Source organism: Elgaria multicarinata, chromosome 2, assembly GCF_023053635.1.
Source record: "Elgaria multicarinata webbii isolate HBS135686 ecotype San Diego chromosome 2, rElgMul1.1.pri, whole genome shotgun sequence".
NCBI lineage: Eukaryota > Metazoa > Chordata > Lepidosauria > Squamata > Anguidae > Elgaria > Elgaria multicarinata.
This window is the reverse complement of record NC_086172.1, coordinates 128807674-128832295: the sequence shown is the minus strand read 5'-3', so window position 1 is coordinate 128832295 and position 24622 is coordinate 128807674. Positions and strand designations below refer to the sequence as shown.

Here is a 24622-nt window from a genome sequence, read left to right as displayed (position 1 = left end):
TTATTGCATGTATATACCGCCCCATAGCCGAAGAATTTGCATGCTTCCTGCTCCCTTCTCCTATGAGATTAGAAGTTTTCACTTGTTTTTGATTAACCACTGTTTAGGGTTACTGAGCCTTAAACTTAACTATGATTTCTGGGAAAATACATTAGTTTCACAATGACATATCACACAAGAAGCAGCATATTGAAGTTTTGATGTCAAAACTGAGAAAGCTGCCCTAGGAAAAACTATTCTGCAGAGCAGGATACAAATTTAATCATTAATAAAACAAAAATCCCCATAAGTTTAACCTTACAAAGAGAAGATGAAGAGAGGATACCCTGAGCAGGGTCTCCCAGTGTTTTCAAGGAAGGAATTTAGATGTTTATAATGGAGACTGGAGAGAGAGATACTTTAAAAAAAATGACTTCCACTACTTTAAGAAAAAAAAGAATTTTATTGTATAGAACATAAATCTGCAACTCAGACTGAATCAAATAAAAAAGTGCCTGTAAGTTACAGGGAAACCCATTACCAAACCACTTATACATAGTAAGTACAGCTAAAACAATTTTAGGAAGCAGAATTCAAACTCTGGCAAATTTCAAAATTTCATGGGAAATCCTAATTCCAGGTTTTCCTGGATGGAGGAATATGTCAAATAACATTGATAAATTCCAAATCGTGGCTCTAAAATTGGAAAAACACAATTTCAAATTGAAAAACAAACTAAGCCCTTTTCTTCCCTAGCCTCCTCCCAACCACCTGGAACAGAAATATTCCAGCACAGCATATTTGCATAAATTATGGCAGGAAAATATTTATCATTAGAAAAAAAAGGAATTTGATCCTTTTGCAAGACTTTATCATCTTCCCAGCAAGATTCAGTTTTCTGGGGGTGGGCAGGTGTCTTTCCTACAAAATCCTGTAAGGGAGTTGAATTTTCAATATTTAATAGAAGTGTGGTCAGAAATGGCTCCTCAGTACGGATCATGGTGCGAGAGGAGGAGAGGCAAAAAAGAATTACGAAGGGAGAACGGGATAGGGGAGAATGCTTGGACAGAGCCACTGGAAATGTGACAAGGTGCTTCTGCCCATTTGTATGAGCAGACATGAGGACAGAGCTGGGATGAGGAAGTGATATGCATGATGTATGGATGAGATATTCCAAGCCGGCTCTGGATCTGAAGGGCCCCCTGCCAAAGTGTACTCAGGTGAGCCCCCTCATGTATAGATGGACTCTTGACCATGGACATTCAACTGGCTGCAGTGGAGGGCAGCTATGAGCCATTTTAAATTTCCCACAGTGCCCCAGAGCAATGCTACATATCAGAGGCATTGTATAGGAAATTTAACCCAGAGCACCAGTGGGCTCTGCCAGGGCACAGGAGATCCAGCAGCTGTCCAAGGATGCCAGGTGCAGACACCCACCCGCCCTGTTCCTGAAGCTATTTGAGAGCTGCATGGAGAACAGTTGTTATTTGGGGTCACATTAATGTGTAAAGCATGTGCAAATTTAGGACATCTTGCATAATAGTGTTAAGCCTAACAACGTAGAACAGGTTTATACAACTTGTAGCTAAACAGCCTACCAGGGACTTCATAACCTTCCTAGTTTGTTGCCTATCTAGAACTACAAAAACAGGAAGATTGTCAAGTACTTGGCAGGCCACGATACATGTCTGGAGCGGGACATAACTTGTATAGGCCTGATTCAGAGACAATCTGTATGGGGTAGTTCAGTCTAGTGAGTTGTTTCAATACAACAATATAAGAACAGGATAAGCATGGGACTGGTCAGAGACAGCTGCTGGGTGCTGGGGTGTTTTTATTTAAGTACTTGTTGCTCTGATTTGAATAGTTAACTGCTCGTGATCACACCCCATTGCCAGCAACGTGATGTGCAACAAACACTAAGAGTTAAGCAATCATTGCCTCTAAGTACGTAAAACTTAAAATAGACCATCTTTCCTATACAGTGGAGTGAATAAATTTTCACTTGATTTTGCTTAAAACATTAGGAATCGTAACTTCCCTTCCAAAACATCTCTCACGGCATGTTCATTTTTTTCCCATAAGCAAGAGCTTTTTGCTCTCTCTAAAGTTCTCTGCCTTTCTCAAGTCAGATACCAAGATCTTCAGTCAATAGCTGCTACTGCATCTAAGTAAAATGAAAGGCACCGACCGTGATCCTCAGATTTTTGCACGGAGCAGAAAACTGCAGACACACTACTGTGTGCAAGGCCCTTTTACACATGGTTGATTCTGACAGCTCTGACAATGCCAATTCCTCACTGGGAACTGGAGAACGCTGGGATTTAATCCTCTACGCATAGACCCAGGCACAGTGTACAGGTGTTTCTGTGTGCAGCACCTTATGGAGTGCATGGATTGTTGGAAACTGTTGATAAGCTGAAGCTTGTCTTTGTGTGTGGATCACCCTTGCTAGTTTGGGGAAAACATTCTCAACTCTTTGTCCTATTTTCTCCCTCCCTGTAGTTAAAACATATGTGATTTCACTGTAATATTGAATTAATAGTTCCTCAGGCAGTTGTTAAACGGTTTTAGTTTGACTTAAATATTTAAAAAGTAACAATGTGCTGCAATAAAAAACATTTCAATTGCCGAAAAACCACACTTGCAGCAACAATGCAAATTCAAATGTGTTCATTGGTTTACCAACATGTGTGTGATTCCCTCCACAGTGACCCGAGTAAAATATTCTCGCACTGAGAACAGTGTACAGTTCCAAACATTATGGAACATATCAGAAGAATGCAGCACTGGAACATTCCAAGGGAGACATAAGTTTCTTCCTTCTCCATCAGCAAAAAGCCTTGTCCTGGAAACTATTTTCTCCTTCATTCCATTTTGGATCTTTCAAAGTGTGTGATCATTCTTTCCTACAAGATTAACACATGGATCACAAAAAGACTAAATGTCACTTTAAAAAAAATACATTATTCTAATGCACATGCCCATAATTAAAAGCACACAAACATTCTTTAAGTAAATGTTTTTTCTCTAACAACACTTATACCTAGGCCCAATTCTCATGTTCATCTTTGGAATGGTAAAGACAACACAATGCAATTTTTATCATTTGCGTGATGAACGTTTCTTGTTAATATGCTCCTTTGGGGTACAAGTTAAAATTAACATGTCCTGAAAATCAAATAAAACTTAAAAGTTTTCAGGACTTGGTAAATATCAGAACTGAGCACACAGGAGCTCATTCAGAACTATTTGTCACATGAAAATGAAAAGTAAAAGTCATACTGTAGTGACATTACCATGTTGAAACTAAACAGAAACTCACAATGGCCTGGTTCAGACAACACGCTAAACCATGCTGCTTAACCACAAATGCATTCCCTCAACCATTTTGTAGTTAAGCAGCATGGTTTAGCGTGTTGCCTGAACCAGGCCACTAAGTTAGGGTGACCATATGAAAAGGAGGACAGGGCTCCTGTATCTTTAACAGTTGTATTGAAAAGGGAATTTCAGCAGGTGTCATTTGTATATATGGAGAACCTGGTGAAATTCCCTCTTCATCACAACAGTTAAAGCTGCAGGTGCCCTGCCCTCTTTTAAATCTGGTCACTCTAGTATAGCTCCTGCAGCTTTAACTGCTGTGATGAAGAGGAAATTTCACCAGGTTCTCCTTATATACAAATGACACCTGCTGAAATTCCCTTTTCTATGCAACTGTTAAAGATACAGGAGCCCTGTCCTCCTTTTCATATGGTCACCCTACACTAAGTACAAATTGTAACCATACATGTCTCACATCAGAAACTGAACAGGAAATGTGAGAAAAATGACCTTCCTTTCTAGGAAAACTCTACAAATGCTTACGGGTTTAGGACACATGTCATGCTCAGAATTAACCTAATGGAGTTTCATCTACTTCTCGTCATTTTGGGATGTTTTTCCTTAAATCCATACAATGGCTTCCCATTCTACTGCATCCTAATGAAAACATTTTTCACAGTAAGAAAAAATACAAGCTGTGAAGCAGTGGGAAAATGCAGGAGGGTTACACAAGGATCTAGACACCCTGTAAAAGATTGAGAATCAGGCAGAGCCCTGGCACCATAAAAGCTTCATCTGGAAGTACCTCTTAAATTTCTACAGCCTTGCCCCACCTTAACTGCCCTAATTTCCCATGAACTCATCAAGTTCTACCACCTCAACTGTCTGAAAGTCATATTTTGTCAGATGATTCTATCCATTCTCCCTTTCCACCCTTTATGCTTAGAGCTTCTAGAACTCCTCAGTAGTGTTGTCTCTCATTCTTCCTTCACATCCCACCTCAAAAGCCCACTAAGCATTTAACTTCTTAGTCCTTTTTGGGGTGAGGAATGAGGACTAAGAAGTAGTTAAATGCTTAGAGGGCTTTGTTACTTTCGCTGTCACCATTTCTGCTGTTTGCTACCACTGCCTCTCCCTCTCTTCTCTGTAGTGCCTTCTCCCCACTGTCATCATTTAGATTCTCAGGACATGGACCAGTCAAGTTAGTGGCCATCACTACCATCTTGTGGTAGCAAATTCCATAGTTTAAACTATGTGCTAGGTGAAGAGGTAAGTCTGCTTTATGGCCCCAAGAGGCTCTCAAAGTAGCTTTCAAAAGATTCTCACAATAACTTTGCATTCATAAATATCAGGGACAGAAATAACATGCTGTCCTGAAATAAATGTGGTGCCAAGATTGTTCAGGCAGCATTTCCAGCCCTCGTCCTCTGGTGGCCACTACGTATTAGGCAGGATTTTCCACTGAGGATGCCTGAGTCAAGGGAGAACTTGCTCAGGCCGTGAAGGCAAGACTTCCCTTATTTATTTCAGGGGTGGTAAAACTTTCTTCTTTCAAGGGCTGCAATCCTTCCTGAGTTATATGTCAGGGGCTGCATGCCAGCATGAGCAGGGCCAGAATCAAAGGTGAGTGGGTCACCCCTTTTCTCTTTCTGCCACTCTCATTTCTCTCACTTTCTGCCCCCTCCCTTTCTTCCCATGCAGTGGGCTGTCACGGAAGTGATAGATCATGCTTATCAGAGCTCTGAACTGCTCACATGCAGATGGATTTTGAAAGGCTGCCTACTCCAAATTTATTTGTTTACTATTTTTTTTATCCTTTTCAACAGAAGATGCTCAACACAACTCCCTTAGTGAAAGCTAGCAGCGGTATGGCAGCAGTTCCCACTTAAAACTTCTGAGATAAAGGAATGCTGGGGGTGGGGTGGGGGAGTAGGACAACACTTGCTCAGTCCATGATGGAAGCAAATCTTCCCTTTCAGGCTGTTGCCAGGCAGCAGGTCTCAATGAGAACATGGCTTGAACAAGCCATATCTGAACTACACTGAAACACTAAATGTTATGAGGGAAACGGCATTCCCAAGTTGGTGTATCCTGCAATATGCTAATGTAGGTTAAGGAGAAAAGCTTGCAGGAGAAAACCAGCAGGTAAGAGGAGGGTGCTCACTGTTTCTCTTGCAAATACTCTTTCCTCATCCATTTCAGACTGATTTTTTCCCTGCAGCTGGGTTCCAAAACTAAAACTAAGCTTAACTGCAAGAAAAACAGGGGTGGGGTTGCAGAGGAAAGTTACTGGTAGGGAAGGGGTTAAGCACCTCTCTCCCACAGATTTTCCTCCCAGCCCTGCATTACCATTATCTTGGCAAACACAGGCTTGGAAATAGGTGTTTGCAATTAACACTTAGTTCAACCCTTATTTAACTACACAACTTCTTCTCAATAGAGACAGAACAATTAGATTTGGAAGCCTGAATCTTCTTAATTTCTCTTTCCTCCCATACCCTTTTCCCTTTTATACAGTGTCTTTTAAATTGTAAGACATTATTTTCAACTGTAAAATGCCTTGAGTTCATTGTCAAAAAAGCAGAATCTAAATGTACTTAAGTAAAACTTTAAATGACAGCTTTATGAAAAGATTGTAAAACTGTTTAAAGTAGATGTATCATATAAAAACTTAGACTTAAATATTTATCAGTAATTCTTTTTTTGCCTTTGTTAGTTCCCTGATGCACTGACTGAAATAGTTAAAAGCATTTCAGTTTTTAAGAGGAAGAAATCATTTCCTTAATCCTTGGCTCATGACTTCTCTGTCATATCACAGGACTTGAATTGTTGCTTAAGGCGTGTTTACTGACCTCATCTGAATCCAGAAGCGCTGGGAGAGCACTGCATTGAGAGGGGGAGAAAACACACACACAACAATTAATGCTGGCCATTATCATTATTACGCTAATCTGGAGTATCGCACATACACAGAAGTATATTTTGCAAATGAAAGTTCAGAGCACAGTAAAAGAGAAAGCACACAATTAGAGAAAACCTAGTATATTTCTTTAATAGAACAAGCAAAATTAGCAATGGTCCCTTTCAGCTATATAGACCAGCAGGAAATATCACTGGTTTCAACCACAGGTAGCAGCATGTTATAAACCAGAAATAAGTGGTTTAGAGTATAAGCATATTGCTAGATGCATATTAGGGATGGGTAGTGCACATTAGGAACTAGTAGCTGGCAGCCCACAGGCAGAATCTTGAAATCCACACAAATTGTAGAATACAACTAGCAACATACTTATATTCTAATAACTATTTTCCATGCTTTTGCTTCCAGTATATCAGCCATCAATAAAAGTCAAACTACATGTACTTACACATCAGTCACTGAAGAAGGAACATTCTCTTCTACCCATTTTAAATCATCTTCCTGCCACATTAAAAAAAAGCATGTGATTAGTGGATGACTGCTTAACTTGAAAATAACATCACACCCTTTTTTTCCCCTCAAAACAGTTGGCTATTTTTTAACACAATAAAACATTAAACCACCAAAATATGCTGTGTATATATTTTTTCTTGTAGAACACCTCGTTAACCATATTTGTCATCCATCCCTTCCTTTTTAAAACATGTTAAATAAATGTGTAATATCCAAAGTGCCTTCTTTCACCAGTATTTAATTTCCAATTTTGAAAAAAAGTAAATTATAAACTATTTGTACTGCTTTAATTCTAATATAGTTAGGGAGCAATCCTATGGCTACTAGACACTGTCTAGATGGCCATAGGATTTTTTGGTCTCTTTCTAGGAACCGCTCGCTCCGCCCCATCCCCTGGTCCCTCGTAGCCAGTCCAGCTCTCTCTGCACTGGCTCATCCGCACTCAGGAATGGAGCACAGAGAGGGCAAAACGGGGCATGCTGGGAGGGGAGGAGACCACAGAAGCTCCTTTATACAGCTCCTTATGCATCAAGCCTCCTCCTCCACTTTGCTCCGAAGCGCCCCAGCTAGATGTTCAAAATTGAGCGTCTAAACGAAAACTGCAAGGCAGAAGGAATCAGGAGAGAGGATCCCCTCTGTGTTCTGTCTTCCCTCCAAGGTCAGACACTTGTGACTTACCCGCTAGGATTGCACCCTTAATTAATTTGAACATAAGAGATTTTTCATATATTTTTATTTTCCTATTCTACTGAAATAGATATGGAAATCACTTTCCAAAATTTAGAACACAATCCTATGCATGCTTAGACATAAAAAGAGTCCTACAACTTCCAGGGGCATGTCTACACCAGCCTTTTTCCCCGGGGTCGTCCTTAGATTGTCCCTGTGCGTCCAAATGATGCACAGGGGATCCCGGGGGCAGCCAGGGATGACCCCTCCATTTTCACGGGACAACTCATTGCCCAGTTATCCCGATTTTCCCCACAGTCCCGGGACCATCCTGAGGACCTCAGGAGGTGTGGCGCACAATCCTGGCTTCTTCCTTCCTCCCCACAAGTAGCGGGGCTCTTAAAATGGGCACAGAGCTGCGCGGGGGCAGTTCGTGCCCATCGGGCTGGGTGGGGGGAACAGTTCAAAGGGTTGCTGTTGTTGTTCTTTTAACTTACATGCGCTGGGGCGCAATTGTGCTCTGCCTTGGTTCCAGGGGGGCGGATGGTGGCCATGACATCCCTCTTCCCTTCCGGGATGTCATGCGGCTGTCAAGACACCGGGGGAGGATCGTGGAAGGAGGTATGTTCGCAGTCATCCTCCCTCCCTCTACACCTTTAGGTGCAGACATGCCCCAGGACTGTCTGGGGAATGCTGAAAGTTATAGGACCTTTTCTGTCTTAACATGTTATGTTAAGACAGATCTTTTCTGTCTTAACATAACATATTCTTGTCATAAAGGATCATGTATGAGATGATTTCATGATATGGTACTGGTAACATTTTGGTATGATTTAATAAAAACAACAGATATAAGTCCCAGTTTATATGGGTTATCAATTGTATAGCTGTGATGTTCAGCTACCTATTATGTATTAAATGTAAATATTTGTCAAGTTATTGTTTGTTATGCATGAAGTTCCAGGTAATAAGTAGCCTTCAATGTACTTACGATTTGTATCCCAGGTTGGGTTTGTAAGGGGGGGTTGAATGCCTGAGTGCTGATTGGAAGGTGGAGGGGGAGTTCTTGGATTGGCTGTGTGAGAGTGGGAGGAGTTAGAGAAATGTAGCACTTTATATAGGGAGTCTGAGCTGACAGCAAGACAGTTAAGTGAGTGAGAGAGTGTGGGTTAGGATTCTGTGAAGAGAAGTTGAGAACTGACGTGTATGATTCTGTCAGAGGCAGATACTGAATAGAAAGGTTTGGTGTGGGTTACTGACATTGAGTACAGTAGTATTATATAGTGGAACCTTGTAAAAAAGAACTGACAGAAACCAATACACTTAGAACCTTGTAAACATACGCATCTGAACTGAGGAAACCAATAAGCTTATGTACACGCACTTACTTACGTTAATAAATTCTAATTACACTTAAGAACAACTGGTGTGGTCTGTGGAGGAGTGACTGGGGAGGGATCAATTAATGGTGGCAGCGGAATGGGAAACTGAGGGCTAGGTTGCTGGGCTGTGTAGCTCTGGAGCCTAAAGAATAAAGGCGAGACAGGAGCAGCACCAGTAGGCCAAAACCCTCACACACATCATCAGCACAGGGGGGATTGAGTGGTCCTGAGTGCTAGTGGCATGGATAGTCCTGTCAGGTAGCTTGTGGGAGTCTCCAGGGAAGCCAAGATGACACAGGTGGGCACAGGACATCACATTAGCATCTTACTTTCTTCCAGTATGTCTTAGCCTTATCACAATTCTCTTCTTTTTTAACATTTCTAAAATTTGGCAACAGTTGTATTATATATTTTGTGCAGTTTCTTAGGAGTAATACACCATCTAGTCTGCATCTTAAAGCAATGTTCTCATAAATTCAACCACCTCTTCCAACACAAACTATGAGAAAATCAAACTTACTGGTTTGTTGGCCTTAGGATTTCCATTTGATTCTTGTTTTGAACTTCTCATTTTCATTCCCTCTGTGCAGAATACCAGGAAAAAAAGCTCATTCAACTATGCCACCAGGAAGGGAACAATTAAAGATTATAAATGTTTAAATTAGAATACATAGTAGGAGGTCCCCAACATTTTATTCCTTTGCCATGCCCAGAATAGGATAAAAGATCAACTAGGAGGGGAGGTAATAAACACCACGGTAATGGTGCCGGCCTCTTTAAAAGAGGCGGTAATTAGACCACTCCTGAAGAAGCCTAATCTGGACCCAGAGGATGTTAACAACTACAGGCCGGTGGCTAATATCCCTTTCCTGGGCAAGGTGCTTGAGCGGGTGGTTGCAGGACAACTCCAGGCACTCTTGAATGAAACGGATTATCTAGATCCATTTCAATCGGGTTTCAGGCCTGGTTTTGGAACGGAAACTGCCTTGGTCGCCCTGTGGGATGACCTCTGTCGGGAGAGAGACAGGGGGAGTGCGACCCTGTTGGTTCTCCTGGACCTCTCAGCGGCCTTCGATACCATCGACCATGGTATCCTTCTGGATAGGTTGTCTGAACTGGGAGTTGGAGGTACTGCGTTGCAGTGGTTCCGCTCCTACTTGGATGGCCGATTCCAGAAGGTGGTGCTGGGGGATTATTGCTCTGTGCCGTGGCTCCTAAGCCATGGGGTTCCGCAGGGCTCTATTTTATCCCCTATGCTGTTTAACATATACATGAAGCCGCTGGGGGAGGTTATCCGGAGATGTGGACTGAGGTGTCATCAATATGCGGATGACACCCAGCTCTACCTTTCCTTTTCATCAAACCCAGGTGAGGCAGTGACTGTTCTGAACCAGTGCCTGGGCACGGTAATGGACTGGATGAGGGCTAACAAACTGAGACTCAATCCAGACAAGACGGAGGTACTGTTAGCGGGTGGTTCATTTGTCCGGCGAGGTGATGTTTGCCCTGTCCTGGACGGGGTTGCACTCTCCCTAAAGGATCGGGTCCGTAGTTTGGGGGTGCTCTTCGATCCAGAACTGTCACTTGAGGCACAGGTGAACTCAGTGGCAAAGAGCACCTTTTATCAGCTTAGGCTGATATACCAACTGCGCCCTTATCTGGACAGTGATAGCCTAGCTACAGTTATCCATGCTCTGATAACCTCTCGTTTGGATTACTGCAATGCGTTATACGTGGGGCTGCCTTTGAAAACGGTCCAGAAGCTTCAGCTGGTACAAAACAGGGCAGCCCGTTTACTAACAGGGACTGGCTGGCGAGATCACATTACGCCAGTCCTTTTACAACTTCATTGGCTGCCAGTCCAGGTCCGGGCCCGATTCAAAGTGCTGGTATTGACATTTAAAGCCCTAAACGGTTTGGGGCCAGGTTATTTGAAGGAACGCCTCCTCCCATATGTACCTACCCGGACCTTAAGATCATCTACAGGGGCCCTTCTCCGTGAGCCCCTGCCAAAGGAAGTGAGGCAGGTGGCTACTAGGAGGAGGGCTTTCTCCGCTGTGGCACCCCGGTTGTGGAATGAGCTCCCCAGAGAGGTCCGCCTGGCGCCTACACTGTACTCCTTTCGTCGCCAGCTGAAGACCTTTTTATTCATTCAGTATTTTAACATTTAATTTTAACTTAAATTTAAATTATACTGTTTTAACTCTGTATTTTAACCTTATATCAATTTTGCTGCGTGGTTTTATCCTGGTTGTGCTTTTTATATTGTATTTTGTATTTGTATTTTTAACTTGTTGGTTGTTTTATGATGGTTTTAATTTTTGTGAACCGCCCAGAGAGCTTCGGCTATTGGGCGGTATAAAAATGTAATAAATAAATAAATAAATAAATAAACAAACAAACTGGAGATAGGCTTCTGGAGAGGCAATTCCTGGGAGAGAGAAAAAGGGACAAGATATCAGAGAAACTAGGGGTATGCGCACCACACCAAAAATCTGTGGGTCCAACAGTGCTCCAATGTAGCTCCAAACTTTCAGTGCGGTTCGGGGATGTTTTTAAAACCGTTGGATACCCACGGTGTGGAGCAAAAGTTGTTTGGAGCTCCGTCCTGTTTTCAGATAACCGCTTCATTATAGGTTATGGCAATTCACCAAAATGCTTACAGCTGTTATTTTAAAAGCTAAAAAGATGAAACTTGGCACGATACTAGCTCTTACAGAGAGCTTTAGGCATGCCAAGTTTGAAGCAGATTCCTTCATCTGTGATTTTTAGGATTTTTTTATTTTTCCCCTTGACACCCCCATCTCTTTATCTTTAAAAGTTTCATCTCTTTATCTTTAAAAGTGCTGCCAAGTGTCATCTCTTTATCTTTAAAAATGACGGAGATGTAAGCATTTTGTTAACTGCCATAGGCTAATGGAACAGCTGACTGTCAAACTTTTGACAGCTGAGCTGAGCTGAGCTGTCAAACTTTTAAAAATTCCCATCTTTTTATCTTTAAAAATGATGGAGATGTATGCAGTTTTGTTAATTCCCATTGACATGGTTCTTTGAAAACGGAGCAGTTTTCCCGACAAATAATCCGGCAGTGCGGAGAGATGGACCTCCTCCGAAAATCGGAGTAGAGAACGCGCTCAATGGAGCTGCGCCCCAAATTTCAGAGCAGAGAAGACCCACTCTGCACACCTCTAAGATAAACCATTGGCATTGATCTATTATGTGGCACATAGGGCTAGTTCTCCAGGCCAACTCTGCTCTTCTTTTGACCAATAGCAATGGTACCTTCCACAGCCAGCAACAGGTCTCTCTGGCCATAAAAGTTGCCAATGCTGGACAAGAGGAGCAAAGACAGGCCTAGCAGCTTGGGTGCTTAACTAGAGCCCTCACCAGATACAGGAGCCTGAGGAGCTACAGCCCCTCTCCCCTGAAAAGATAACCCAACAGTCAAAGAGGCCCGGGGCCTACTACTACCACAGGCATTCAGATGTAATCGTAGCAACAAAGCACAAATACAACAAACATATTGCAAGTAATTGTGTGTGGAGTTAGGTCAGATATCATGAGGAATAATGTTTTAGTCATGTCCTCTTCCATCTCAATCCAAAAGGCCCTTCTGATGGAACTGAGGGCAAATTTCTTTACTACCTATCAAAGTTAAACTTTGGAAGGTTGTTAAATATGAATACTTCTTACTATGTCTTCTCCATGTAATGAAGAGATGATAACAATTTAAGAACATTTATCTTTTCAACTACTGTCTGAATTTCTCTGCCATGCAAAGGCTGGTGGGACTACTCCATGAAAATAAAAGTTGTGTCAGCTTAATCTTTTTGGGACAAGAATGCAAGATAATTGTCTTTTACAACATTTTTAGTAGCCATAAGAATGCAACCAAAGTGTACAGAAACCGAAGCTAGCAAAATCCTAGGGTGTCATGAGATATCAGCGATAATGTAGAAATGTCTGTAAAGCTACAGAGGCACCAATTTAAAACAAAAACTGTATCTATGCAGCAGAAACTTTTTCTTCTTACCAAAGCTTTCTTTCAGCATTGGCTCCTTCTGTTCATCGTCCTCATCTTCCTCAGACAACGGTGAAAAAGCAAATCTTTTAGAAAGACAAAATAAATCAAGAAACAAATGGCTGTTGCACTGGACCAAATATATAACATTTTCTGTAGGTCTCTTTCAACATTTATTATATTTATATTTCTAAATATAATATAAATACATATAAATACATTTATTATATTTATATTTCTAAATCTGAAAGGAAATTTACTGGATACCAGAAATACCAGAGTGCTTTGGACTCACGGGCCTACAGGGCATGCATATAAATGTTGTCTTTTAATTTATTTATTTATTAAATTTATATACCACCCCGTAGCCGAAGCTCTCTGGGCAGTTTACAAAAGTTAAAAACAGTGGGCATTAAAAAAAAAGTATAAAAAATTTAAAACCATCAAAAATATATAAAAAACAACAGTATAAACAGTATCCATTTTAAACAACAACAGTTCTGGGGTCTATTAAAAAACAAAAACAAATTTAGCATATGTTGTTAAATGCTGTTAAATGCCTGGGAGAAGAGAAAGGTCTTGACCTGGCGCCGAAAAGATAACTATGTTGGCGCTAGGCGAGCCTCATTGGGGAGATCATTCCATAATTGGGGGGCCACCACTGAAAAGGCCCTCTCCCTTGTTGCCATCCTCCGAGCTTCCCTCAGAGTAGGCACTCGGAGGAGGTCCTTAGATGTTGAGCGCAGTGTACGAGTAGGTTCAAATAACATAATGAATTTTATACCTTTGGTTGTTGGCAGACGGCCTCCAAAGAACCATGATGACAAAAAGTATCATTGAAAACAAAAGCCGCCAGATGGCATCATCCACCCACAGCTCCTGCCAATCCTGTTAAAAGAAATGCAAGATATGCAAAGGAAGCACCACTCAATTGTTATAGAAGAAATACCAACTTTTTCAGCAACAGAAACAGCAAAGAATCCATCCTAAATTACTGAATAGCAGCAGCCTTCCACAGCTGCAAGCAGGAATTCTTCTAGCCCTACCTGGAGATACTGGGGATTGAGCCTGCAGCCTTCTGAATGCAACGCATGTGCTCTACCACTAAGCTAGCTACTTATCAGAACAAAAATATACTTTAATGGCAATTTGGGGGCAGGGGTGGGAGAGAATCCAAACTTACCGACTGACAATCTACCAGCCTGAATTTCAAAGTTGTCCAGATGATAAAAACAACAGATGCTAAGGGTTTAAAAACACAAGAGGGGGGTGGGAGGGAGGGAGGGAGGGAGAGAGATGGTAAAACATTAGCAAGTACAGAACTCTTCTTTAAGATATTTTCAATTACTTATTTTAAAATTATCTATAACCACAGATGTTTATTTATTGGGCTTGTCATCAGCTTGCATTTCTCTGACCATGCAGTAAAATTATACTTTTGAGTATTTGCTCCTTATCCAACTAAAATGTAAAAAAACCTGAGGAAATTACATTATTTTACAGAACCCATTCTTTTCTTGTAGTTTCAGTTCACTAGATTTCCTAAGATAATAAGATGTTTGCCTCTGCATACTAGAGTTATAGATTAAGAAAGCTCTGTCCATGACTGTGAAGTTGGGGTCCACCCAACTTCCCTGCAAGGTAGGCTCTGGACCAATCATCTGGACCAACCCAGGCTCCCACCTCCCTAACCCCATACCAAGATGGTATTAGCCAGCCTCTCAGAATAACCACACACAACAAGCTAGGGATCGAAGCAGTTTTACTACAAGACACTAAACCTCACACTTAAGGCTCCAATCAATCACACTTAGCACGCAGACAAGGGAATACACAGGAAAGGGAAAGGGGGGGTTTAAGGAAAGTGGTTTGAGGTAATTTTAACAGCAACTAAAACATTAGCCCACCATAAATCATGCCTCAAAGGCAACTGGTAATTCCTGGAGTGTCCAGGCACTAAAACACAAAAAAACTTTCTAAAACCGAGCAGTGACCCAGCTCGCTGGGGATCTCCCACTCCACCCGTGTGTAATTCCAGGGAAAATGGCTGCCCCCTGGTTGCCCACTCCTTTATACCTTTTCGGACCTGTCGGTACTATGACCCGTCCTGGCCAATCCCAAGCCCCCTCCGGTTCCCCCTCCCTTTCGGACAGGGGCCCTTCCCACCAGGCCGGTTTTCCCACAGCTTAAACAAATCAACACCCAATTAGCATAAACCTTGGGCTAGGCTGATAATTCCCCAGGTGTTGTTTTCGGAGAAGAGTGCTCAGCTCAGCAAACTGTTTTTTCTAAGATGGTCCTTGAGAGCTGTTCTCATGAACTCCCCTTCCTTCCCTCCCTCCCTCCCTGTTAGGAGGCCTGAGCAAGACCGCAGCTATCTTCACAATCACAACATGGTAAATGTTGATAAACCATGAAAATACAACTTTATTTGATTTCAGCACCTCCTTTATTTCCTTTCTACTCTATTTAGAACAGGAGTGTTGAACCTCATACAGTCCGAAGATCAAATTCAATTTTTGGAGAAGCTCTTAGGAGCCGCATTCCACTGGCAGTCACCTTCCAGAAAAAAGGGAATGGGGCAAAAGACAAAGTAACAGGGAAAAAATGCAAGTATATTTTATCTTAAAGCTCTTACTGCTAGTAATTAAATCTTAGGAGAGGCATTTCAACCATTTAGAATGGAGGGCATATAGAAGCCATAAAACCACCACATTATTAGCAGTCCAGGAAAAAGGGTGGGATCAGGGAAAGGAAGCATTGGGCGTCTGGGGACACTGCAGGCTCAGATTAAGACCCAAGGCGGGCCGGATTTGGCCCATGGGCCTGAGGTTCTACACCCCTGATTGAGAAAAAAATACTGAACTGAAAGCAAGGGAAACTACAATGCAGACCTTCCCTATGACAGCAGGAGTACTGATTATCCCAAATAATAATACCTGACTCAAAAAGCCCTCTAAAATGTTGAAGAAGGATTTATTTCTAGAGCTCACCTGCTATTGCCAAGATGAGAGTGTTGGTGAAATGTCGGTAGAGAGAGAGCTTCACAACATTCCTCCTAAGTTTTAACAATTTCATTGTCTGAGTCAAACTGATAAATATGTATGATAAGTCAAGGAAAAAATCAAACAACAGGCATGGACAAAATTACCAAAGGTGCTCAGATTCAATATAAACAGAGATTCTGACATTTCATATGAACATGTTATAAATATATCCCTGAACAATGGTAGCCTTTTACAAAGATCTCATACAAATCAGCAGGAAGATCACCCACTAGGCCTACACTGTGCTTCAGTTACCACACACCCTCAGCTGACTCAAATATTATGGCTCCCACATTTGGGGGGGGGGGGTTCATCAAAATACACTCTGTGGTGTGCTCCTAAGGCTGAAAATGGTGGATAATCCCACCATATATGAAATATGCAATAATGGCATGGAGGCTCTCATGCAATTGGGGTAACCATGTAGTGACCTGTTTTCAAACCTTACAGCTCCAGTACAAAGCACTGCTATGCAAACGCATGAGGTTTCTTTGGAGATATCAGAGTTATCTCTACCACAAATGTAATGTGCAGGCAAGCCTTCAGAAGGCCAATTACTAAAATGGGCAGAGCTGTTCCCTGTCTGACAGGCCCCAGCTCTTCATTTTGTAGAAATGCAGACTAAGAATACAAACCACTATCAGAAAACAATGACATCCCTGCATCAAAGAGCAAGTTCAGTTCCAAAACTGACAACCATTTCTGATTTCATCAGATTTGTCATTCAAGTTGTAAAGGTTTCACTTTTCACAATGCTCTCAGGTTAAATGATCTGTAGAGCTTTTCTACACAAGGCTCTTAATCAGCTGTTAAACCGCTGCATCTACTTTCAGATTCATCGCAGAATTGCAATCGGAGCACTACATGAAGGAAGTTTCCTTTCCTGCTTTTCTACTACATAACCCCTAGGTGGCACTGTGGTATAGCAGAATAGTGCAAATACACAAGTAGAAAGAATGTTTCTTTCACTTTTACAATTAAATACTACATAAGAACACAAGAAGTGCCATGCTGGATCAGACCGACGGTCCATCTAGTCCAGCACTGTGTTCACACAGTGGCCAACCAGCTGTCAACAAAGCAGGATAAGGTGCAACAGTACCCTCCCACCCATGTTCCCAGCAACTGGTGCACATGGCTTACTGCTTGCTCTAAAAAAACCTCACCGAAAGTGCTCTTTAGACACAGAAGCGAAACTGGAAGGTCACAATGACATCTAAAGAACCTGTAAACAACCATGACTAGGGAATGATGAGCACACAATAAATGCCTCATGTAGAAAAGCCCATAGTGTGATGCTCAACATTTTGACTCAGAAAATTCCATGAATTTAATGGGGTTTACTCCCCAGTAAGTGCAGTTATGATCACAACCTTAAAGAATAATGCTTGTGAAAGGAAATGGGCAACATCAGAATCTGGTAGAACATCTGCAGGAAAATACCGCCCACCATGAAAACCCAATTCCGAAGAAATTAGCATTCCACCAAATAAGCCAGTAAAGAAGGATATCCACCAACAGAGGGCAGTATCTAGGAAAGCCAGTGGAATAAAGGCCAAGGAGGCAAGATCATTCTGTGCCTAGAGAGACAAAGAGAAAAAGGCATTGAGATCAAGGCAGTCTTGAAGCAAGACACAAAGCTGACAGTGCATTCATAGGCATGGCTACTCAGAAGCAAGTCCAATTGGGTTCAGTGGGAGTTACCGCCAGGTACATGTACAACCCCAAGCACACATTTGCCTGTTATTACATTAGTGTCAGAAAAATACTGATGTATGATACCAAATATGTTTCTTTTTTCTTTGCTCAATGAAACAAGAGGTTAGTATTAAGGCAATTAAGAGTATTTTGCAGAAAAGCTGAAAGTATTCTAATTGTGGTCACATCTTAGATTTGTATAAAGAGAGTATGATCTTTCTAGACCCTCCTGTTTGGGCTAGCTTGTAGTGGGCTGGTTTATTGATTTAAAATACATCTACCCCATCTTTCAATTGGAAGGTTGCAATACTGAATGGTTGCAATACATTTCTGATTCCTCATTATTTGGAATAGTGAGAGGCTTATATTCAGATGTTTTTAATATTTTATTTTCACTTTATTTTTTATTGAAACGATACAAAATATATTGCCTCCAACTCACAGTATTAAATTAACTTATCAAGTGACACACACAGCTCTACAATTGCATTGTATCTTGCCCTGAACCATTAGGAGAGTGAAGGCTTTCTTTAACCATTCTGATCAAGAAATTGTACATAACTTGACCTAATGACTGATATGGTAAGTAAGAGTGTTCCATGTGGCTTTATGCCCTAACTCATTCACAGTACTGCCCTGCCTTATTCACGGTATTTTATAGACCCCTCCTCGCCCCAATGATGTTGTCTTCCATTTGTAACCTCCCCTTGTTTTGCCCCCGCTTCTTCAATTTCTTTTCATTTTGCAAAAAAAACCATTAAACAGGCAAAATAGCTGCTCAGTGCCTTTTGATTGGTAGCAGCAGGGGCCAGCCATCAGGATGGACTCCATCTGAACCGCCCAGAGAGCTTCGGCTATTGGGCGGTATAGAAATGTAATAAATAAATAAATATCTTCTGTAGTGGACAGTATCCAGGTTGCACAACCATTTATTATCAATCCACCATCAAACATTCAAAATGGATGATTATCCCTGCACTGGGACACTGCTATGAAACCATGGCTCATATTAGGGAAGGATTGTAAAAAGCCATTTGCCTAGTTACATGTGTCTCCCCCAGGTAAGTGGTGGGTAGAAAATCTTGGCAGAAGTTGACTTTTTGTTTTAGCTATAAATAGCTCAAAGTGCAATTCAACAGGTGTTGGGATGGGGAAGAAATGCTGCTCAACCAGTAGGGGGAGCACATCCTCTGTGAAGGGCCCCAGAACACCTGAAGAAAATTCTGTGGGCATATATTTTTATTGGCTTTCTGTTTTTAATAATTTTAATATGGTGATTTAATCCTTATGGCTTTTTACTATTGTGCCTCTTATGTTCACTGCTCCAGAATCTGTTAGATACGGCGCGCTATTCAAACACTGTAAATAAATAAATAAATAATCTATAGGGCCCTCCAGGGGCAAGGACAGTCTTGGATCCAAGCCCCAACCTGCCATTTCACTGTGAGGATTGGGCCCATTGCCTATGCCAGACTCAAACTGGTGTCAGCATTTTTTGCCAGTTGGAATCAAGTGGCAAATGATCTGAAACTTCTCTTCCCCTGCCTCACTTATGTTGTTCTGTCACATAGTATGTGTAGGCAGATATGCTAGTAAAAATCTGTGTAAGGTAGTAACTTGTCTGAACTAATTTTCAACTCCTCAGTGCTAAGAGACCAAACCCCCTGTGGCATGATGCTTTCAAAGGACGGCATCATAACACAATCTACCCAGCAGATTCTGTTGCTGAATCAGAGTCAAAATTCTGTGACAGATACCCACAGGTGATAGGACGATCCTGGCTGAGCCTGAGTGAAATGTTATCCTTATCTAACTTAAAGAAAATAGTGCAAGGAAGCAGAAAAGGGGAAATAATAATACTTGATCTCAGTTTTACTTGGGCTGCCATTCTATACACAAGTGCCCAGAAGTAAGTCCTCTTGAACTCAATAGAACTTATTTCTGAATAGACATGATTGCACAGCTTTAAAAGGAAAACTTAAATAATGCAAAATACGCACCCCACTATAAAATTACAACAGGCACAATCAAGGGAAAGTAAAATAGCCTCAATTCCTGTTGAAATCAATGGAATTTCAGTACATGGCCGAGATCTGTCTCCCATGGATGTTTATAAGCAGCAGTCTGGAAGGGCCACTGCTTACGGCTCATATTACTGGCAAGTTGTAACGCGGGTTATGTAGTGCTAAGACCTAAAAAACAAACTAGAAACTCCTTAGGGTGGGGCGATACATGAGTAATTTAACTAGCTGTTCATTCTCTCTCTCTCTCTCTCTCTCTCTCTCTCTCTCTCTCTCTCTCTATATATATATATATATATAATATTCCTCAGCCACACAAACATTTTGCATCAAAGATCAAGGATGTATATTGCTATAGTTCATAAACTAAAACCACACTTCACAACTTCTGAAAGGATATCCAATAAATAATACAGGAGTCAATGATAGCTAGCCCGAAGTTAACTACCCCAGCTGTAATATCACGGAAAAACTGAAAAAGTATCAAAAAGAGAATCATTTTTATCATACAAGCATAAAAAACTCCCAAGATCAGGATAGAACTGAGGATCAATGGTTTATACGCTGCTGATCTTAAAAGTGAAAACAACAAGTAATCCAGATTTAAACATTTTTCAAGGGATAGTCAAAGTCATGTGACTCCAAGTGTTCAGTAGCTGGTGCGTGATTTATATGTTTTATATGTTCAAACTTCACTTCAGGGAAAATATTTTACGTATTTTGTACTTTCAACTTGCCAAACTACATAGTTAGAAACATAACATTACACAATATAACCTATATCAGTAAATCATTTCAAGCATTTGCAATATCACAGAAAGCTGCTAAAATCCACAGGAAAAGAAGGAATTCCCTTCTCTACATTTACAACAGACTAAGCATGCATTTCCATTGAATGTAAGACAGGATTTATATTTGAATTATCTTCAGTGGATCTGTAGCTGGTTGGCTGGTCCTCCTTTCAAGGTTCTTATATTAGAGACACAATCATTGCTTCTGTACAATCATGTGTTTAAAACGCAGTAAGTCTGCAATCCTAAACACACTTCCCTAGAAGTAAGCCAATTGAATTCAATGGGACTTGCTTCTGAATAGGATTGCACTGAGAAAATGGAGCAGACAAAGAAGTCTGAAATGCTATTTAAATATAAATCAGCACATTAGATCCCCAAATAAAACTGTTGAGAATATGCCCCAAGAGCTATCGCTCTGTCAAGCTCCTCTCACAGGGACTACCTCAAGTAGCATCATCAGCTAAGTTTATTCTGTCAAAACATCACAACTGTCCACAGCATGTTACAACTGCAATCCTTGAAATCCCATTAAACTCAGGGGGACATATTAAGTGGAGGCTGGTGGCTCCAATGTCAGTGGGGCAGCAATGACTGCCATCATACCAAACTGGGAAGGCACCTGGCTTTCTTATGAGCAATGGCTGTGCACTGCCCAGAGAGCTTCAGCTGATTGGCAGTATAAAATGTAATAAATAAATAAATAGGAAGCAGGAGTGGGCAGGCAAATTGAGAAGGCACCTGGCAGCCTCTGCAGGTGAATGGGTAATGTGGTGGCAGCAGCAGTGGGGTGGCAGGGTGGGCAAAACAGGCAAAACAAAGCAGATGGGGAGCCCAGCCTTCAATCTACTACTGTTCCTGATCTCAGTGTGGCTAATGAAAGGACGAACCCTGAAACAGGATTCATGGACTAATAATAATGAAGGTGAGATTAATCTGCACAAGGTTTCAAAGCACATTAACATGCTTTAGTGGCAAGAGTGTAAGTCAGATGAACCGTAAAAGGCTAGCTAAGCAAAATCCAAAATATCCATTACTACCTATTAAATATAGCATTGCCTTGCAGCAGCATTCTAAATCCATCAACGGCCTACATGCAAGAAGTGTGAAACTCCAATAAGTGCTTACTAACCCCTGTGACTCTAAGGACACCTTCCATGCCAGAAAATAATAAATAGAGAGCTCCAGCCACAATGACTTTGTGAAGAGTGACTCCAAGGCGTGGTCTGTAATGGGAATAAAAGGAGAAATTTAAAACAAAAGTGAAGACATAACTTCAGCCTCACAGGTAACATGAGTCACGTAACTCATCTCATTTGCCATCCAGGTAACCAGGTCTATCTTGTTACTACGAGAAATATTAGTTGAAAATCCTTTCCACAATCCCAGTTTTGCAGACATTTAACTCCTTTATTGACACAATCACAATGTATGAAACTTCAGCAAGATTGATACTCTGGAATGAGTATTCCAAGCAGGAGAGCTCAACTTGCAGCAAACTTGTATTGGGGCAGGCAAAGCCCAGCTCAAGCAAGCCCCACCCCCTCCTCAATTCTGCTCGCACCCACCCTTCCCTCCTCCACCTTCTACCCTCGATTCCTCACCAAGGGGGGGGATTACTAATCATAAGGAAGAGGTATGGGCAGAGGAGGGCCTCAGAAATGACAGTCCAGCCCCGTCATCCACAGAAAGAAAAAAGAGAGTAATTCCTTACCAGAGAAGGGCCCCATTGTCCCTCTCCTCTCATCATTGGGGGTCCTCCTTCGCCTGCTACTCACTCCCCACTCCCCAAGGCGAGATATTTGTGTGTGTTTCCTTGACAAGAGGGAGAGCGGGGAGCAGGGAGAGGACAGGATGGCTGGCCTTGTATCTTTCAAGTATTAAGCATTAAAAGTGTGGAGAACACCCTTGGGGGATTCTGAGCGTTCAACTCCTCCAATGCTTGAGGAAGCATAAATGATGGTTGGGGCAAGCATTCTGGCACTTGCTCGCCACTAGTACTCACTTGACAATGCCATATCCCAGGCTCACTATTATAACAAGAGTCCGAGCAAGTGAACGTTTCAGCGCTGAAAGCAGCTCAGCCAGTATTAGTGCCCCTTGGACTGTAAACAAACAAAACACAAGGCAACAGAGTTACTAAACCTGTTGATTAGGATTTGAAGCTTGCATTGAGTTGCAACAAATATTCCAACAACAGCATTCATTCACAAGAAGCCAAACCTTAAAGAGAAACTATTGTGAACTTAAAAGCATATCAGAGATAAGTATATCTCTGGGAAGAGTGCACCTGTACAATGACTAGAATCCTGAGCGTACTTCTTAGGAAGCAAATTCCATAGAACAAAATCGGTGTCACGTTGAAGTTATGTTTACAGTAATTTTAATTATCTCCATCACACATCTCATTAAGGCTGACCAGAGGATGTAAAATCACTTCAGAAATCTGTTTCCATGATAAATATCCTAGTTGTTTTCACCAAGTAAAAATGTTTTTTCCACTATAAACTAAACTGACAGATATCACCTATCGATAGCGATGGAGATGTAGAAAATTTGCATATTTCTACTTTCTCATCTAAAATAGCACTAAAAAAGTAATTACTCATGACAGTAAATCACCCTTACTCTTTGCACTCTCAGAAACATTTAAATAGGTTCTTTGCACATACCGGATTCTCCACTGTAGCGGATATTCTGGAATTCTGCATAGAAAACAGCTTTCTCTAACATTCCCAGTAAGATAACTGCACCAATCCAGAACTGGATCCTCAGGAGATCACGCCAATAGCAGGCTGACCACGCAAGCCACAGAACTCCAAACAACACATATACGATACACATCACCATGAAAAACTGTAACAGAGAGAAAAAAGCAAGACAGAGATTAAAGGATAGTTACAGACAGACAGATTGAAGGATAGTTATATATTTTCTTAATTATAATAACTTTTCAGTTCAAATCTTTGGGTTGTTCTTCCCCCAATAACCTAGAGCCCAGGTTCAGTCATCACAACAACCCAGTACAGGAACCAGCACACATGTTCACTCCCGCTCATCTTCAGAACAACCCATAGTTTGTTAACCGTGGGTTGTTACGACATGTGTACCCGGTGTTCTGGAAAGGATTAGCTTGAAAGGTGAAGTGGGCTTTCAAGGACTATATGGCCCAATTCAGAAGACACCTTAAACCATGGCTTGAACCATGGTGGTTAAGCCAGAAAGCCAGGCTGTGTTCAGAAAACACCTTAAACCACAGCTTTAACCACAGTGAATAAAGCAAAAAGCCTTATTCGCCATGGTTTAAGGTGTCTTCTGAATGGGCCCTATGCAAGAAGTATTGCAAGAACTGACCAACATGGATGCCTGGAAGAACTTCATAGCCCCTGCTTACCTATTATTATTATTATTATTATTATTATTATTATTATTATTATTATTCCAACTTTTTCTCAGTGCTGGGATCCAAGGCAGTTTACAAGATTAAAATATGTACAATTAAACATATAAATATAAATTTACCTGAGTTAAAATAGAAATAAACCTATATTAAAATCAAAAACATGTTTAAAAAAAGTAAACATTTATTCCTCCTCCTCTGCCATTCCTATCACTCCTTGCCAACCTCTGACCTCTTCCACTTTTCTGTGCATCTGAAACAGACTGTAAGCTCTCTAGGCAGGGAATTTATCACTTCTATGTTCTGCACTATGCCTAGCACAGATAGCACTAAATGCATGTTTAATCAGCAGCAGCGTTGATCATAGCAATGCACTCTGATGGCTGGTTTAATGCTCAGGACTGCATCCCCGCACCCCAATCTCATAAGACTAGCCTTGACAGAGATGAGATCAAGGGGGAAGTCATTAAGCCCCCATCTATACGGAGGCACTTTGGCACCAGGAGGCGCCTTGCATCCGCTTTTGCCTTCCTTCCCGGCATCTGCGCGGAAAGGAAGGCAAGTGCGAATTTTCCTGCCTGGCGCCTCTGAAAAAAGAAATGTGGGGGGAGGAAAGAAACGGGACCATCCCTCCCCCCTGCCTTTAAAAATAAAAGATAAACAGCCCAATCTGTGGAGCTCTGCATATTCAGATTTGCGGTTGCCCAGTCCTCCCAAACAGATTGGCTGTTGCCTGGTCCTCCCAAATTTATATTTGTTTCTGTGGAGCTCTACAGATTTAGAGCATTTTTTTTAAAAGGGGGGGAGGAACGGTACTGTTCCTCTCCTCTCTTCTCTTCTCTCCCCCCCCCTTGGTTTTT

General features: G+C 41.6%; 1 protein-coding gene across 1 annotated transcript in view; it reads right to left on the bottom strand.

Annotated features, from left to right (window-relative positions):
- Nucleotides 1-422: 422 nt before the first annotated feature.
- TMEM87A (transmembrane protein 87A) overlaps nt 423-24622 on the bottom strand; it is a 38829-nt gene continuing 14629 nt past the window's right edge. Inside the window, exons 9-20 of the mRNA XM_063117666.1 lie at nt 23035-23218; nt 22368-22467; nt 21495-21588; nt 17364-17432; nt 15799-15907; nt 13989-14047; nt 13590-13693; nt 12818-12891; nt 9305-9366; nt 6669-6721; nt 6153-6183; nt 423-2888 (exon numbers count right to left, since the gene is read on the bottom strand). Of these exons, the coding sequence (XP_062973736.1) occupies nt 2847-2888; nt 6153-6183; nt 6669-6721; nt 9305-9366; nt 12818-12891; nt 13590-13693; nt 13989-14047; nt 15799-15907; nt 17364-17432; nt 21495-21588; nt 22368-22467; nt 23035-23218 (981 nt within the window). The 3' untranslated portion in view covers nt 423-2846. The remainder of the gene's footprint in view (nt 2889-6152; nt 6184-6668; nt 6722-9304; nt 9367-12817; nt 12892-13589; nt 13694-13988; nt 14048-15798; nt 15908-17363; nt 17433-21494; nt 21589-22367; nt 22468-23034; nt 23219-24622) is intronic.